Raw genomic sequence first — 17,276 nt, forward strand, 5'->3', positions numbered from 1 at the left:
TCTCTGTCTCTGTCTCTCTCTCTCTGTGACTATCGTAAATAAATTAAAAAAAAAAAAATTAAAAAAAAAAGAAAAAAAAAAGAGGCTCTAACATAATAAAAAATACAGAGGTGCCTGGCTGACTTAAGTCAGTAGAGCACATGGCCCTTGATCTCAGGGTTGTAAATTCAAGTCCCACGTTGGATGCAGAGATAGTTTTAAAATAATATCTCAAAAAAGAACATAAAAAAATAAAGAATACATAAATCTGGTCTTTGTATCCAGTTCTTGACACAGAGTTTCAAAAACCTTAGGAATTTCCAGTGGCAGAAGATTTCTTATTTTTAATGAGCTGATTCAAAGTGGGTTTCTAGATAGCTTCAGGATAAGACTGGTCACCATAAAGACCAACTTTGTGATTAAGAGGCTTGGGATTTTAGGCCAGTCTGATCTCTAACAGGGAAATTAAGTCTGAAGACTGAATTCAGTCATGTGGCCAATGATTTAATTGATCATGCCATAATCAATCATGTCAATAAATCTGGCTTAGAAGAGCTTCCTGGTTAGTGAACACACTGATGTGCTGGAAAATTGAAGGCCCTAATTCCACAGGGAGAGGGCATGGAGGTCCTGCATCTAGGACCCTCCCAGACCTTATTCTATGTGGATGGATCTTCAATTTGGTTGTTTCTGAGTTCTATTTTTAATAATAAAACTGTATTCTAAGTATAGGGCTTTCCTAAGTTCTATGAGTTGTTCAGCAAATGATCAAACCTGAGGGGGTCATGGCCAGAATGAACAGGTCATGGCCTGAATTTGTAGCCAGTCAGCTGAAAGGTGGCTAGCTAGCATCTGAAGTAAAGGCAGCTGTATGGACGAATGAGCCCTTGAAGCTTCAGAGTCTTAATTCTAATTCTAGTGGTGAGCGTCAGAAATGAATTGCAGTATACCAGTTGGGAGAGAAATCTAACAGAAACTAAATGCTTACCTTTCCTTAAAATATGCTAAATTTAGGATTTCCACACCACTACCCTCCAATATGACATCTTATTTTCTAGGACTAACTATAGATCACCAAATCTCTAAATATTTCTATCTCCCAGAAGGAGGACATGTGCCTGAGCCTAAAACTAATGGTTTTAGTCACATAGGTAGAATGTTATAAATTCAGATTCTGCTGAAATAAGGTTTGCCAAAGTTTACCTTGGAGTGCTCTTCACTGAGGTAAGGGTGGGTGGAGGGCTTGGGCATGGAAGGAGGTAAGTCTAGTTATAAAAAGCAACCAGAGGGATCCTTATGGTGTTGAAACCTTGGAGTACCTTGACCTTGATGGTGGAGACATGAACCTACAAGCTAATAAAATTATCATAGAATGTAATACAAATATATATATACTCACAATGAGTACAAGGAAAACAGGAACTCTGAATCAGAGTAGTGAACTCTATCAACGTCAATATCCTTGATTTAGTAGTATATTACAGGTTTAACAAAATGTTACCATTCGAGAAAACTGGGCCAAGTGCAAATGGGATCTCTTATTTCTAAAAACTGCATTTGAATCTACAATTATCTCAATAAAAACTTCAATTTTTGGGCAGCCCGGGTAGCTCAGCAGTTTAGTGCCACCTTCAGCCCAGGGTGTGTGATCCTGGAGACCTGAGATCGAGTCCCACGTTGGCTCCCTGCATGGAGTCTGCTTCTCCTTCTGCCTGTCTGTCTGTCTCTCTCCCTCTCCTCTGTGTCTCTCATGAATAAATAAACAAAATCTTAAAAAAAAATTTCAATTTTTGCCCTATGTGGCTCCAAAGTACAACCTGTCATTTAAGATACTGATATTGCTAAAAGCTAAATTTTGTTCTAGTCTCACTGTGCAAACCTGTCCTTAAGGTAAGATCTGGTCCTATCCTAATTAAATCTCCACATACCTATGGCTGCATAGGCTTATGGGTTTCCTAACCACCTCATCTTTTCCCTCACTGTTCTACTAATCATAACCACTGTGTAGTTTTATATAGTTAAAAAAAAAAAACTTTTTAAGATTTTTATTTATTTATTCGTGAGAGAGAGAGAGAGAGAGAGGCAGAGACACAAGTAGAGGGAGAAGCAGGTTCCATGCAGGGAGCCCGACGTGGGACTCAATCCCAGGTCTCCAGGATCATGCTCTGGGCAGAAGGCGGCGCCATACTGTTAAGCCACTGGGGCTGCCCAGTTCCATATAGTTTTATAATAATCATTACAAGCAACTACACAGACATGAGTAATACAGAATATATTTTTTAAGAGTTTATTTATTCATGAGAGAGGCAGAGACAGAAGCAGAGGGAGAAGCAGGCAGGGAGGCCGATGCGGGACTCGATCCCTGGACCAGAATCACACCCTGAGCTGAAGGCATATGCTCAACCACTGAGCCACCCAGGCATCCGAACACAGAATTTTTTTTTTTAAGATTTTATTTATTTATGAGACACGGGGGGGGAGGGAGGGAGAGAGGGAGAGAGAGAGGCAGAGACACAGGCAGAGGGAGAAGCAGGCTTCCTCCAAGGAGCCCCCTGTGGGACTTGATCCCGGATCTCGAGATCATGCCCTGAGCCAAAGGCAGATGCTCAACTGCTGAGCCTCCCAGGTGTCCCAACACAGAATATTTTTTTAAGAAATAATGTCCTGGGGCACCTGGGTGGCACAGTCGGTTAAGCATCCGACTCTTGGTTTCAGCTTGGGCCTGATTCCAGCTAGATTCCAGCTAGATTCCAGCATCAAAACTGTAACCTAAGGGCACCTGGGTGGCACACTCAGTTAAGCTTCTGACTCTTGGTTTTGGCTCAGGTTGTGATCTCAGGGTTGTGAGATCAAGCTGCACCTTGGGCTCCACCCTCAGTGTAGAGTTGGCTTGAGTTTCTCTCTCCCTCTCCCTCTGCCCCTTTCTCTCTCTCTCAAATAAATAAGTAAATCTTAAAAAAAAAAAAAAAAAAAGAAAAAAAAGGTCCCACTGTATAGGAAATGTACAGGAGTGAAAGAATCCTATCATAGCACTGCAATACTTCAACACAGCAATCCAACATATGCATGAGAAAGAGCTTTCCCCAAACAGCGAAGAGCTGACTTATAAACATTCTATACATACAATACTACACCACAATAAATACATGTTATATTTATCAAGCTAAGTACCATGAGTTCCTCAAAATGTTTATTACCTGTCTTCTCTTAACAGCTCATAATGAAAATTGCCAAGACCACTTAATCTTAAGGTCTTGTATAGATATATTGCAGTTAGGATCATTCTCAGTTACATGAGGATCAAATGAAAGAGATCTGAAAGCTTTTTGCAAACATTATAATGTAACAAAAATGTTACAAAACTGAGTCTAAAAGTGCTATCATATTCATTTCCCAAATAGAGTATACTGTGCCTTGGGGCTTTCTTTTTTTTTTGTAAGATTTTATTTATTTATTCATTATAGACAGAGAGACAGTGAGAGAGGCAGAGACACAGGCAGAGGGAGAAGCAGGCTCCACGCAGGGAGCCCAACGTGGCACTTGATCCTGGGACCCCAGAATCACACCCCGGGCTGCAGGCGGCGCCAAACCGCTGCGCCACTGGGGCTACCCTACACAAAGGCATTTTAAAATTCTGTTAGAGATGACAACTGTTCTTGGCTGTGAGGTTATAGTTTGTTTTTTAAAAAAGATTGATTGATTGATTTGAGAGAGTAGGAGGAGGGGCAGAGGGAAAGGGAGAAAAAGTCTCAAGCAGACTCCATACTGAGGGCAGAGCCCCATATGGGGCTCGATTGCATGAACCTGAGATCACTACCTAAAACTGAGCCAAAACCGAGAGTCGGACACTCAACTGTCTGTGCCACCCAGGTGCCCCTAGGTTAGTTTTGATGCTGGAATCCAGCCTTACTCGTTTCTCAGTATAATCTTCAATTGCAAAAGTAAATTTGAGTTCTGTGAACTCTTTGTTTTCTGACAGAGGAAGACACCGTAAGTACAGCCTCAGAAGAGGTGGGCAGCCCCATGGCACCACAAAGTATCACTGGGTCAGGTATAGGGTCTAAATTGTTGAATTAAAATTTTTTTCAGGGGTGCCTGGGTGGCTCATTTGGTTGAGCATCAGACTCTTGATCTCAGCTCAAGTCTTGATCTCAGAATTGTGAGTTTTAAGCCCTGCGTTGGGCTCCACACTGGGCGTGGAAACTACTTCAAAAAAGAAAAAAATCTTTTAAGCTAATATATACCAGTTTAAGTAGTTACACCAAGACTCTCCATATTTGTAAACATCCAGTGAAGATTATCTATTGATGAAAAGTTGAATTATTCTTACCAATTTTGGAGATTAGTATACCTTATTTTTTAAATATCTTATTTGAATATGAACACATGAAGAAATTTTGACCCTGACATTGAAATGCTGTAATTCTCAATGCTTTATGTCAATCCAGTTTGTTTTAAATGAATGATATTCAAATACAAGATTTATCTCTAAGTTTGTATAATTGTAAATCACATTGATTTATAGGTAATTATATTCCTTTAGAAGATGCTAAAAATCATTTACAGATTGTGACAGTGAGCGACACAGAGGCTGGAAAACACTGGTGTGACAATGAGGTCAGAGCGCTTATACACATATGGTCTGATGAAAAAATTAAGCAAATGCTTGAAAGGGCCACAAGAAACAAAGAAATATTTGAGGAAATTGCCAGAAGACTAATGCAGTTTGGAATAGACAGAGACTGGAAACAATGTCGTACCAAATACAAAAATTTAAAATATGAATACAGAGTTTTACAAAAGAAAAATGGCAACCCTCAAAGAAAAATGAGATTTTATGAAGAAGTTGACTGCATCCTAAGAGGACCAACTCTCAGAACTGCCAAATGGAAACATGGTAACCTTGAAACTGACTTTTTAAAATAAAAATTCTATTAACCTTTTTCTTTGCATTGTAACATAGCAAGAAATTCCTCAAAAATAAAATCCTTATACTAATGTATATTCAAATGACCCAAAAATTTATTATAAAGCACATACCTCATTTAAGAATTTCAATTTCCTTCCAAACCTTGTACCAAAACATTCCAAATTCTTAAGCTCATCCTTCTTTATCTGTACAACCACTTAAATGCACTTACTTTAGTGCATCCGAATGCCTGAAGATGAATCTATTTTAAATGTCATATAATGATTCTTTTCCTGTGTTCTTTTGTTTTAAGAATTATTTGAAGGTCATACCAAAAACCCAAGAACTTCGAGCATGAAAAGAAAAGCACACGAAGATGGTAAGAGCCCGAGAAATGCCAAGTTTTGGCACTGAAAAAAACTTGTTGCTTTTTCCTGATAAGAAATATTTTTTCCCTGTCCTTGACATATTAGACTAAACATACTGTTTATAAGCTGTGAGAGCAAAAAAATGCTGAGTAATGATTTCTTTCATAGCTCATTAAGAGTAAAAGTAACAGAATAAATGGAAACTTTCCCAGAGTCAGAAATTTCTGCACAACTGTCCATTCATCAGGAGTCTTTAAATTACAATTTATAGCGATTGCTATCAGAAGACTGGGATAGAAAAGGAAAAAAAAAAAAAACCCACAAAGTAGTAAGTTCTGAATTTTAGTTTTCCCCAAAGGTAGTTAGCAATAGGTGCAAAATTTTAGCAATCCTACAAATAAGTCAACCTAATTCTGTGAGCTATTAATTCCAAAATGACTCATTACAGATGTCAGAAAAGATAACACAATGTAGTTTAGCAAACAGAACAATAGAAATGCAGAACAGAAGAAAAAGCAATGATCTGAAACTCAGAAAACCGGAGTCCTAGTCTCTCTCCGACTCTAATAACAACAGAGCAAATCACTGCATCTTTCTGGATCTAATAATTAATTTAAGCATTTTATAGTTTTTTAAAATTTTTTATTTATTTATGATAGTCACACACACACACACAGAGAGAGAGAGAGAGAGAGAGAGAGAGAGACATAGGCAGAGGGAGAAGCAGGCTCCATTCACCTGGAGCCCAACATGGGATTCGATCCCGGGTCTCCAGGATCGCGCCCTGGGCCAAAGGCAGGCGCGAAACCACTGTGCCACCCAGGGATTCCTATAGGTTTTTAATCTATCAAATTCTTTTGTGTAAACAAAATAGTTGAAGAGCTGAATTTTTACAAAGTGAACATACCCATGTAACTCCACTCAAATCAAGATACAAAACATTATACCAGCACCCTTCAGACCTCCCAGTCATAATCATCTTCCTAAACTCTATAAAGGTTATCATTATCCTGACTTCTATCACCATAGATTAAATTTGGAATCATGTAAGATATTCTTACTTTTTTGGGATCTGTTCTTTAATGTCAAGCTTCTTTCAATCAGCATTGAGATTCATCCATGATTTTACTTGTAGTAGGAGCTTGCTCTTTTTCACTGCTGTAGAATATTCCGTTATATAAATATATGTACCATTACCTTCTTTATCCATTCCACTGTTGGACATTTCCATTGTTTCCAGATGGGGACTATTACAAATAATGCTATAAAAATTCTTGTGCATGTCTTCCAGTAAACATATGTATGCATTTCTGTAGAGTATAAATCCAAGAGTGGGATGGAGGGTCATAGGGTATGCATATATCCAGGTTCAGTTCTAAGTACTTTACATATATTAATGCATTTAACTTCCTACCACAACTCTATGATGTAGGTGCTAGCATTATGCCCAATTTATAGAGGAGAAAGTGGAGGCATAGAAGTCTGTGCTGTTGAGCCAGCTGGCTAACACTGCCTCCCTATGAGGTCCAGGGGCCGTATCTGCCCTGTGCAGTACAGTATTCCTAGTACTGACCACAGTGCCTTATGTATACAAATAGGAGCTACAGGTACTTTTTGAATAAGTATTAGATAATAACAGCAATCTCCCTATCCCCAACAACCCTTACTATATCTCAAGTTAGAGGAAAATTTTACTCTCCATTTTTGGACCTAAAGTGCAAGTCAGAAGAGCTGCCCCAACCTTTGTCTTCTCTTAGTGTCCTCTAGTATATATACTATTGAAAAGGAAAATTGCTAAGGACTAACCACACAAAAGTATCATCCCCAACCCACTAGATTTCGCCCACTGAACCTTTAAATACCTAAGTCTAGCCCAACAGATGAGAAAACAGACTCAGAAGTGAAGAGGCTTGCTGCCCAAAATCAAACTGATGTTACTAGGAAATCTAGGACAGATTTCAAGTCTTATGTTAAAGAGCTATTTCCAATATTGACCAGAATGCAAAGCATTCATACTTTGAAACTCTTTTGGGGACAGATAAATTCTGCTTCAAGATAATGCAAAAAACAAAGTTGTAAATAATAGCGATAACCAGAAGAACTGAAAACACTTAGGATTTAAAACTGAGAATCATTAAATCACAAAAGTAATTGAATTAAAGGCTTTCCGAACAATTAGCAAAGACAGTTTTAACATAAGTCACTTCCCCAACCAACAATATATAAAAACACTATAGAAATGGGACATATTTGGTCATTCTACTAAAAGATGAAAATCAAAATAAAGTTATCCTCAGCCTTAAATTTGGCAACTCAAAGCAAGTTCTTTGACAACCTATTCCTGTATTTCTCACATGCCTTTCTCACAAGTCTTTCTTACAAGTGCCTTTCTAGTGATAATGTTATATACTCTGTTTATAGGACCAGTACCTGTATCTCTTAAGAAAACTGTTCCTGAGATCATTGCAAATACGTTTCCTCAAAGCGTAACAGAACGAAAGGATTCTACAGAATGTTTCTACAGACAGAAGACCCCCTACATGATCCAACTTCATCAGGTAAATCTCGAAATTTTTAGAAGTATGAAAATGTACATCAGTTGTAGGGTTCAATTCCTAACCCCGGGAAATGATAATTCACTTTCAGGGTAGGCATTTTCATCTCCTAATTAACCAAGGAAAGGCTAACTATTCAATTCATGGGATAAATCGATGTAATTTTAGTAATTCCTTTTATGGAATCTTCATAATATGTCCATGTCATTCTAGTCTCAAAAAAACGTGCCTGTGGTTTAAACATGAAGATTTCTGATCTACAAAGGTGTGTGTGGTTTGTTCAGAACTCTGCCAACCACTGAACCAAAGTTTTTAGGACTGAAAAAGCAAGTGGTGATTATATGAATCTGTCATGAACAGTTTGCATCTAAAGAGCTCATAGAAATGAAAATGTTAAACTCCCCTTGAAAGAAAGCAGAGCTACGGAATAAATCTCCAAATAGCCAGGACTACTAGAAAGATGTACTTCTGAATGAACCCGTCTGGATTAAGTATCCAGTGCATGACTATCTAGTAACTGATAGTTCTGTTTGTATTTACATGAAACACATAAAACTTTCAGGTACTGTACTATCTCTAAGGTTTTAAAATCATATTATACCTAAGACAAAAACAGAACCAAATACAATGCAAAAGTGATAGCAATCTCACCTTCCAGATTCCATGCTTATAGCAAGATAACATGAGACAAATTCCTTCATCAAAAAAGGAAAAAAAAAAAACAAAAACATAAATGAATCTTGTTACTGGGATTTGTTTGTTTTTAAATTTATTCATGACAGACACAGAGAGAGGCAGAGACACAGGCAGAGGGAGAAGCAAGCTCCATGTAGGGAGCCCGATATGGGACTCATGAGACTCTATCCCGGAACTCCCGGATCACACCCTGAGCCGAAGGCAGATGCTCAACTGCTGAGCCACCCAGGCCATCCCAGAATCTTGTTACTGTTATTTTAAAGCTAAGTAGTAAGTGGAAGGAGGTGAGGAGGTAGAGACTTCTGCAACAGACTACCACTTGCCAATGTACAGTGTATTTAACTCTACTGTATATTATGCCATAACAACCTATCTAGGCGACCAGTTTTAACATTCTTTGATTCAATGCCATAGAAAAACATTAATTTTTAATTTCTGAACCCTGCAGACTCTTTCAGAGATTTTATCTCAGATACATTAGGGAGTTTCGCCATTCTTCCAATCAGATCAGTTCCTCTGAAGGGTGAGGACTTAAGCTAATTTAAAATTTTCAACTGGAAGAGAACCAGCCTTCTCAATGCACCTAATAATTCTATGCCTACACAAGGAAAATCTTAATTAGTTTTCCATAAATACATTTGTTACCCAGAAACTATTGGGTACCTTGCTCCTGTTATTGAAAACATCACAAGGTCAATTTTCATAACCAGTTTAACAAAGACTTATTTGGGCAGATGAACAGCCTCAGAGAATCCATTTATTATTGCTCTATTATCATATAATTAATTTTTATTGCTCTTCCCTTGTACTGTCTAATCACGTAATTCTTTCACACAAAAGCAACAGAAAAGTGCATATAGTTAGGATTCTAGTTGTATTCATTAAAACAAAAACAAACGCTTTTCTTCCAGCACATATTTAAAAGAGAATCTCAAGATCTTCTTCCCTTCACAGAATATCCAAAATAACTTATCCTAAGAATGTTATAAACAAATGTTCTGAAGCACCATAAGCAGGTTTCAGTTTTTCCTTGGATTACATATCTATCTTCTCAAAAAATGTTCAGTATTTTAAAACAAGATTTCTATTAAGGTCAACCCACAACTATCCAGGATTAGAGTCCTCCAAGTTAAAAATACTCTTTTTGATTCAACCCAGACTCTAAGTTACTCTCAGCTCTTAATAAAGGAGGAGTATGTAAGATGTGACAACTAAAGTTAACTGCGGCCCTGAAAAGATCAAAAAGACTACTTGCAATCCAAGTTTGGTGAGGAAAAGCAAATCATTTGGAACGCATTTATACATATATATACATATTGCTGATAAATATTTCTGCCAAGTTCCTTAAACTGTTCTAAAAGTTACTGCTGCAGTACTGCCTTATGAAAACTTTGTAATACTTTCAGTGAAAATGTCAAACCTACGTTTGTATCAAATGCCAGGTAATAAGGAATGGAAAGATCACAGAAGACAAGCTATTTTTTTTTTTTTAACTCAAAGGGATCTACCAAATTTTCCAAAAAAACCAGCATGTACTTGTCATACAGGAACTGCTCCCCTTTCCCTCTCTTAAAGAAGAGACTTACTTTTTTTGGCATCTTCTTACTACAACCTTTTCCTTCGTTACCTGAAACCCGTGAATCTTTTGCAGATGCGCTATTTCCGGTGACTGGTTTATTTTCAGTTGGTCTGCGATCTACAACCAGGAGTTCCTTCTGAATACCAACTAGCTCGGTTTCCCAGGGTTTGAACTCCAGAATTCCTAAGTCCTCATAGCTGGGACTGCATTCACATCTACAATTTGCTCAACAGCTAGCTCTGCCCCTGCAAACAAAAGCCTGTGGTGGTCGAAGGCTCCGCGGGAACACCTCAAGGTGCTGTAGGTCCTGGAACCAGCAGCCACCCCCACACAAACCTTCACAAAAAAAAAAGCAGCTCCGGGTTCTGCAAGATTAAAACAGGCAAGCAGCGGGAGAAGTCCCGACCCGGCCGAGCCTGGCGAACCGGAGCCTTACAAATTGGCCAGACTCACGAGGAGCGCACACACGGGAGAGCCCCTACAGACCATTAAGGGGGGAGGAGAAGCAAGTTCAGGGATGCAAGGTGGTGCCCGCGCACGCCTCGGCCACCTCGTCGATGCCACAAGCGGTTATCGACCCAGGTGATAGAGGTCGGCCTCCCTGCCCTCAGGCGCACGGGAGATCGCTAACTCGGGCCGCGGGAAACGGCTGGGGCTGAAGGAGAGAGAAACACACGCGCCGCCACCCCCACCCCTCAGCCGGTTGCTCACCGGTGCTGCAGCCCCACGAGTCCCAGAGTGATCACATGCGGCACATCTAGCTGCGTGGGCCACTCTCCTGAGGCGATGCACCCGAATACGCCACATTCCTCTCGCATTCCCGACTCCTCCAGCTCCATGTCGCTGCCGAAAGCACGTGGAGAGACCTGCCGCCGCGGCGGGGGCCTGAGCACCAACCAGCTGCCGCTCGGCCCGTACGCCTCAGAGGCTCGCTTCCTTCCCAGCAGCTCGACCCTCGCTACTGCGGCGGCGCGCGCTTTCCCAAAGTAAGCGTGATTAGCTCGGCCCCGCCGGCCGCCCTGCCCCGCCCCCTCAGGATCCACCAGTGAGCGAGGAGGGAGGGAGCGGCCCCGCGACCGGGAGGCGGAGTCGCAGGCCCCCGGGTGGAGCTAACCCTCCGCCGGGACTAGCACTTTTTTTTTCCGCACGTGGAACCCTCCGTTATTTTCGAACAGCCCAGACTGGGGTGAGGAGAGTAGTAGGGCCAGCGTCATTTCTCCGCCCTTTGTATGCCCCTCCTCACCTGCTTTCCCCGGGCCATCACCACTTGGTACGCTCCAACCTATGAGCCGCTCCCGCTGCGGAGAAGGGGCCGGTCGGCGAGCCTCGGTAGACTCGGGAGGGGCCGCCGCCGCGCGCCACTTTCCGCCGCTTCTGGAACGGCGCCCGCGCCAGTGCGCCTGCGCGGCGGGAAGCCTTTTTTTTTGTGTGTGTGTGTGTGTGTGTGTGTGTGTGTGTGTGTGTGTGTGTGTGGCGGGGGGGGGGCGGGTAGAATCCCCGAATCGAAGTTGCTCCCGGGCGGCGGAGGCATCCGGGGCGCCGTCGCGGCCGTGTTGCCAGCGGGGAGCGCGCGGGCGGGCGTCCCGGAGTACTAGGCCCGCCGGGGGTGTGTCTGCAGCGCCTCCCTTCCCCGCCGCGGGGGCCTCTCTGACCACTCCTCTTTTCCAGAGCCTCGCCTCTCCTCCCGGCGCGTCCCCTGCCCCCAGCCCACGCGGGATAATGGCGACGGCGGAGGGTGAGTATCCCGCGTCCCCCGGCGTCTGCGGGGGCTCCCTGCCGCCCGCGGTCTCCCCGCCCCTGCCCCCCCGCGAGCCTGGAGCTGGCGGACCCGGCGCCGACCGGTGCGCGCCCCGCGGCCCTCGGGGCGGCCTCCTCCGGGCCTGGGCCTGGGCCTGGGCCTGGGCTCCGCGCCGCCGCCTCCCGCCCTGGGCCCCGGGGCGGGCGGACACGTGGGCCGGGCGCCGCCGCGCCGGGCGGAGGAAACACGGCGCTCCCGGGCCTCTCCAGAAACGCTCGGACCTGGCTCTCGGTTGGGGGAAGAAACCAAGTAGAGGAAGGAGGGTGATTAGAAAGAGAAATGGCCGAGCGCTGGAGAGGTGCCTCAGTAGGTATTGCAAAAGCAATCGCGGGAACGCGTGTTGAGTCTTCAAAGTCTTGCTTTTCCTAATAGCCCGCTATTTCCGGAAAGTTAGTAGTTGAATCTATTGAAAAATTTCCTTTTTTTTTTGGTCCAGATTTTGTGGGTGTGTTTGTCTTTTGATGCCGTAATGACTTTGAAGAGCTCCAAAAGCCCCAAGCAAAAAGTTGCCGTGATTCACTTTGCATTTATCCTATTAACATAACAATTTTATCTACGAGTGATAGGTCCTCAGGGAAGATCGTTTGTGACATTTTGCCGATAAAACTTCCCCCACACACACGCCCGATTTCTAAATTTACGGTGAACCAAATTGCTTGTGTTCACTGGTTAGTACGTTGTCTTCCACGCAGAAAAATTGGATTCAACTAAAAATTGATGGACTAAACGAAACGATCCAAATGATAACGAGTAACAACTCTATAAAATCCAGGCGTTAGACTACAATTTTTCCTTCTATACATCTACACTGGTAAAATCTAACTGGCAGGTTTATATTTCTAAAATGTCACTTTTATGATTTCTAAATGGCGCTTCCTCCCTGAAAAATGTTCAGGGGCAACCCAAGAGCTATTAAAATCCAGTCTGAAGCCCCTTTCACCTCCTGCATGCTGCTTCCTTTCTATGTCTACAACCCTTTGATTTTTTTTTAATTTATTTATTTATTTATTTATGATAGTCACACAGAGAGAGAGAGGCAGAGGGAGAAGCAGGCTCCATGCACCGGAGCCCGATGTGGGATTCGATCCCGGGTCTCCAGGATTGCGCCCTGGGCCAAAGGCAGGCGCCAGACCGCTGCGCCACCCAGGGATCCCAGCCCTTTGATATTTTCTATCTTGTAAAATCCTAAGCTTACATCCCATTCAGGGTGATACATCAGGTTTGTTCATCTGTGTTCATTTATGTTGTGTGTTGTAAAACAGTGCTACTTAATGGAAATATAATATGAAACTATATGTAACTTTGTATCCTAGTAGTCACATTTTAAGAGGTAAAAAGAACCAGGTAAAATGAATTTTAATACATTTTATTTAACCTAGTATAATTCAGCAAGTAATCAGTATTTTTATATGTGACATTTTGCATCCTTTTTTTTTTTTCCATCTTGAAATCCATTGTGTATTTTACACTTAACTCACATCTCAATTTGGAGTAGCCACATTTCGAATATTTCATAGCCAGAGGTGGCTAGTGGCTACCTTATTGGGAGGGCACAGTCCTAATCTTCTTACTCCTCTCTATGGAAGTCCTATACTTTTCAAGAGTATTAAATTTCGATTCCATGAATTAGTCTTGTAACAAATCTCTCCTATGATTGTTTATGGTTTTTTTCTACCCATTAATTGAAATTCATACCCTGCTTAACAACTAGTAATAAATACTGATTCAACTTAATTGAGGAGGGACAGTAGGTATGCACTTTCTTTTGCCCAAAGCTGACCTAGGGAACATCTTTGATTTTATCCCCATGTTGAGCCAGTGGTTCTTAAAAACTTTTACCTTTTAAATATCTTGAGCCTTTTTCCACTGCTTTCCTTAGACCAGGACATTTCTTGGCCTTCACTGCTGCAGCAGCATCTTAACTGGTATTTCAGTCTCTGGTTTTCATCTATCCACCCTTTCTTCATTGCATTTTCCACACAGCAGCCACAATCTTTTTAATACAGAAATCTGTCATTTTGCTAAAGTGCTTAAAAGCCACATGGTTGTTCTTAGGATAAAATCTAAACATTGTCAACACAATGTATGAAGCCTGAAGGATGAATAGTAAAATTCAAGGGAAGGAAACAGTGTTTGGACCTAGGGAAAGTATGTCAAAAGCCTGGAAGTGGGATACAGAAATTCAGTTACAGAAGTTTAGAGTTCTGGAAAGGGAATAGAGAAATCTAGAGTTGGAGCCCTAAACTGAGACTCTAATTTGAGGAGCCTTTTACAGCTTGTGAGTCAGAACGGTACAACAGGATGGGAATTCCTCCTTTAGGTACCCTGCAGCAGTAACTATTACAATTCAGTAACTGGTTTGATTAATTGTTACCTCCACTAGGTGGTGATCTATCAACTGCTCAGTTCTCCTGCCATCCTTTCTGTTCTGTAGCTGCTGTCCTCCTCTGCCCTCCTCTGCCCAACAGCAGTATACATAAACACAGTGCTCCAACCATTCTTTTTTTTTTTTTTTTAAAGACTTTGTTATTCATGAAACACACACAGAGAGAGAAAGGGGCAGAGGCACAGGCAGAGGAAGAAGCAGGCTCCATGCGGGGGACCCGATGTGGGACTGGATCTGGATCCTGGAACTCCTAGGCCAAAGGCAGGCACTAAACTGCTGAGCCACCCAGGGATTCCCATGCTCCAACCATTCTATAGTCCTGCCATGCACTCTTTCCCCATGGTCTTTTTTTCACCACCACTACCAACCCCTTTCCCTCTTCTGGCTAAATGTTTATCCTTCCTCAGATCTCAACCTAAACCTCACTTTGTTCCAGACTTCCTTCTCTGGTGTCTAGACTAGGTTGGGTAGGCCTGCTATGAACCTGTGATCTGTGTCTGTACTTCTCACATCTTATTATGATATCCTGTTTAATTTCAGCTTCCCTCAGACTCCTGTTGCCTGAGAGTAGGAATTCTGTCTTGTTTATTGGTATATCCCTAGTATACCTGGCACATGGACATTAAAAAATGCCAATACTGAGAATGAGTCCATGATCTGGGAGCATGAGGGGTGATTTCTCCCCTTGGAAATTTTAAGTCCTTAAACTTCTGTATCTCTCATCTTCATCTAAATCATTCTTTCAGATGACCAGTCTACCTTTTTATAGGTCTGTGACCTGCATCAAATTGGGTTCCCTTGTCCTTACTTCCTCACAGTGTCTCACATTGTTAGTATGGAGGAAGGATTAACACTGGGGGATAGGGGAGAAAGATTAAGAAATAGAGGTACTTGGAAATTGACTAACCTCAGTGGGAAGTGGTGCCTCCTCTTGCACTTCAAAAATCAAGAAACCCTTCTGGCTGAACTTTCCCATTTTGCCTGCCATGCCAAGCAAAAGTCACAAAAAATAAAGTATTTTTTCATCTACAAGCTAGTTTAATTATTGTATTGTGAACATATAAAAATGCAAATACTATTTGTAGGTTACATTAATTTAAATTAGTTCTACTTTAGTTCTGTGAGAGAAGGGTTGATAGTAGAAAGAGCAAAGAATAATCATCTCAGAAGACAGAGGATATTGTCTAGCTCTGCCATTTCCTATCTGCAGGGCCTCTACCTTTTTGATACTTAGTTTTCTAATCTTGATACAGTTGTCCCTTGAACAGCTTGGGTTTGATCTGCACTGGTCCACTTACACTTGGATTTTTTTTTTTTTTTCTGATAAATACCACACAGAACTGCAAAAATATTTTCTCTTAAGATTTTATTCTTTTCTCTAGTTTATTGTAAGAATACAGTGTAAGATAGATATAATTTAGAAAATTGTGTTAATTGGCCATTTAATGTTATCAGCAAGCTTTCTGATCAACAGTAGGCTATTAAGTTTTTAGGGAGTAAAAGTTACATGCAGATTTTCAACCCTAAACCCCACGTAGTTCAAGAGTCAACTCTATTTATGTGATTACAGTTTGTCTCAAAATTATGTGAATCAAATATGAAGCCTGTGAAAATACTTTGAGTATAAGATTCTATGCAGATGAATGAATTTTTACTAACATTATTCCTTAACTATTCTGTATGTTCTGTGCTTGATCATTCTAGGTAACTTAAGTCTCAGTCAGAAAACTTTTTTCTGAAATCTGATGTCTCCCATTTTATTTCCACAGTACTGAATATTGGTAAAAAACTCTATGAGGGTAAAACAAAAGAAGTCTATGAATTGCTCGATAGTCCAGGAAAAGTCCTCCTGCAGTCCAAGGACCAGATTACAGCAGGAAATGCAGCCAGAAAGAATCACCTGGAAGGAAAAGCTGCAATCTCAAATAAAACTACCAGTTGTATTTTTCAGTTGTTAAAGGAAGCAGGTAAGTGGCTCTCTCAATAACTTCCCTTTTCATATTCTCCCTCACACACACACACCTATTGGTCCTTTCATAGAGAAATGGCGTTATTTGGATTAACAACGTGTTGACCACCTTTTCAGCTATTAATGTAAAAGCAGGTAAGTGGCTCTCCCCCCCCCCCCATAGTCTCCTCCCTTTTGAGTGCATACACACACAGAGCATACTCTGATCTCTTTCATGGGGAGATGACATTACTTGCATTTAGAACATGTCCTTTGAGGATGTCTCAAAAGCTAAGGTTACTTAAACCAGGAACTCATAAATTTTACTATAGCACTTTAATTTGGAATTAGTAAGTGGTATCATTTAGTTAAGGCCTCCTAATATTTTGCCACAGTTTTTATCTGGCATGCATATCTTCTCTGTAACTTTGTCTTCTAGGAAGATGTCCTAGGAGAGACTCACCTATAAAGGAGGCCCATTCTCGGATTAGGCAGCTTTAATTGAAGAATTGAAATTTGGTACCTGTAATTCTATATTCTTTGCTCTGCTCCTTAGAGATAAGACAAAATTTCAAATCCCTTTTCCAGCTGAAAGCCCTGAAAGGTATTTGAAGGTTGCCACCACACCTTCTCATTGTGCCCCAAGTGAGGGAGGGGTTTGAACTAGAATCCAGGATCTCCAGGGTTACCCCCTACTCTGAAACTGAAAGAAGACTATTTCCTATAGATACAAAAACATGAGATCAGAACATTCTTTGGAAGGCACTGGAGTAAAGAAAGGGGAATGAGATAATGGACCTTTCTGCAGGGATTCAGACAGTGCTGATTTGTCTGTAGTATATGATATCTCAGCTAAGAAAAGATTTAAGCTCTTTTCTTCCAGCGGAAGACTTCATTGTCTTGGATCATTCAACCTTTGAAGGCTCTAGTTCCTTATCTATAAAATAAAAGCTTTGTTTTTACAATCCCAGTTCTAATTTTATAATTTAATAATTTTGTCTCCTTTTACTACCCAGTTGCCCTTTTCATTGCTTAGAATTTCCTGTAAGCATTACAGT

The 17,276-nt window shown here is 41.4% G+C and overlaps 2 protein-coding genes across 10 annotated transcripts in view; one reads left to right on the forward strand and one right to left on the reverse strand.

The window, feature by feature from the left end:
* Window positions 1–11,429, reverse strand: part of PPAT (phosphoribosyl pyrophosphate amidotransferase) — a 37,596-nt gene extending 26,167 nt beyond the window's left edge. Inside the window, exon 1 of one of the 3 annotated variants that reach the window (XM_077848125.1) lies at window positions 11,330–11,429. Coding sequence is in view for 2 of the 3 variants with exons in the window: in XM_077848123.1 (XP_077704249.1) it covers window positions 10,798–10,925 (128 nt within the window). In the remaining variant the exon portion in view is untranslated. Of the gene's footprint in view, window positions 1–5,019; window positions 5,043–10,797; window positions 11,065–11,329 lie in introns of those variants that run through there. The other 2 variants (XM_077848123.1, XM_077848124.1) reach the window with 2 other exon arrangements.
* PAICS (phosphoribosylaminoimidazole carboxylase and phosphoribosylaminoimidazolesuccinocarboxamide synthase) overlaps window positions 1–17,276 on the forward strand; it is a 71,101-nt gene that overhangs the window by 32,910 nt on the left and 20,915 nt on the right. For 4 of the 7 annotated variants that reach the window (XM_077848119.1, XM_077848121.1, XM_077848115.1 and 1 more), the window contains 5 exons: window positions 4,505–4,876; window positions 5,202–5,267; window positions 7,678–7,814; window positions 11,755–11,821; window positions 16,040–16,237. In XM_077848119.1, the coding sequence (XP_077704245.1) occupies window positions 4,505–4,876; window positions 5,202–5,267; window positions 7,678–7,814; window positions 11,755–11,821; window positions 16,040–16,237 (840 nt within the window). Of the gene's footprint in view, window positions 1–4,504; window positions 4,877–5,201; window positions 5,268–7,677; window positions 7,815–11,242; window positions 11,357–11,754; window positions 11,822–16,039; window positions 16,238–17,276 lie in introns of those variants that run through there. The other 3 variants (XM_077848118.1, XM_077848120.1, XM_077848122.1) reach the window with 3 other exon arrangements.

This window comes from Canis aureus, chromosome 14, assembly GCF_053574225.1.
Source record: "Canis aureus isolate CA01 chromosome 14, VMU_Caureus_v.1.0, whole genome shotgun sequence".
NCBI classification, from domain to species: Eukaryota; Metazoa; Chordata; class Mammalia; order Carnivora; family Canidae; genus Canis; species Canis aureus.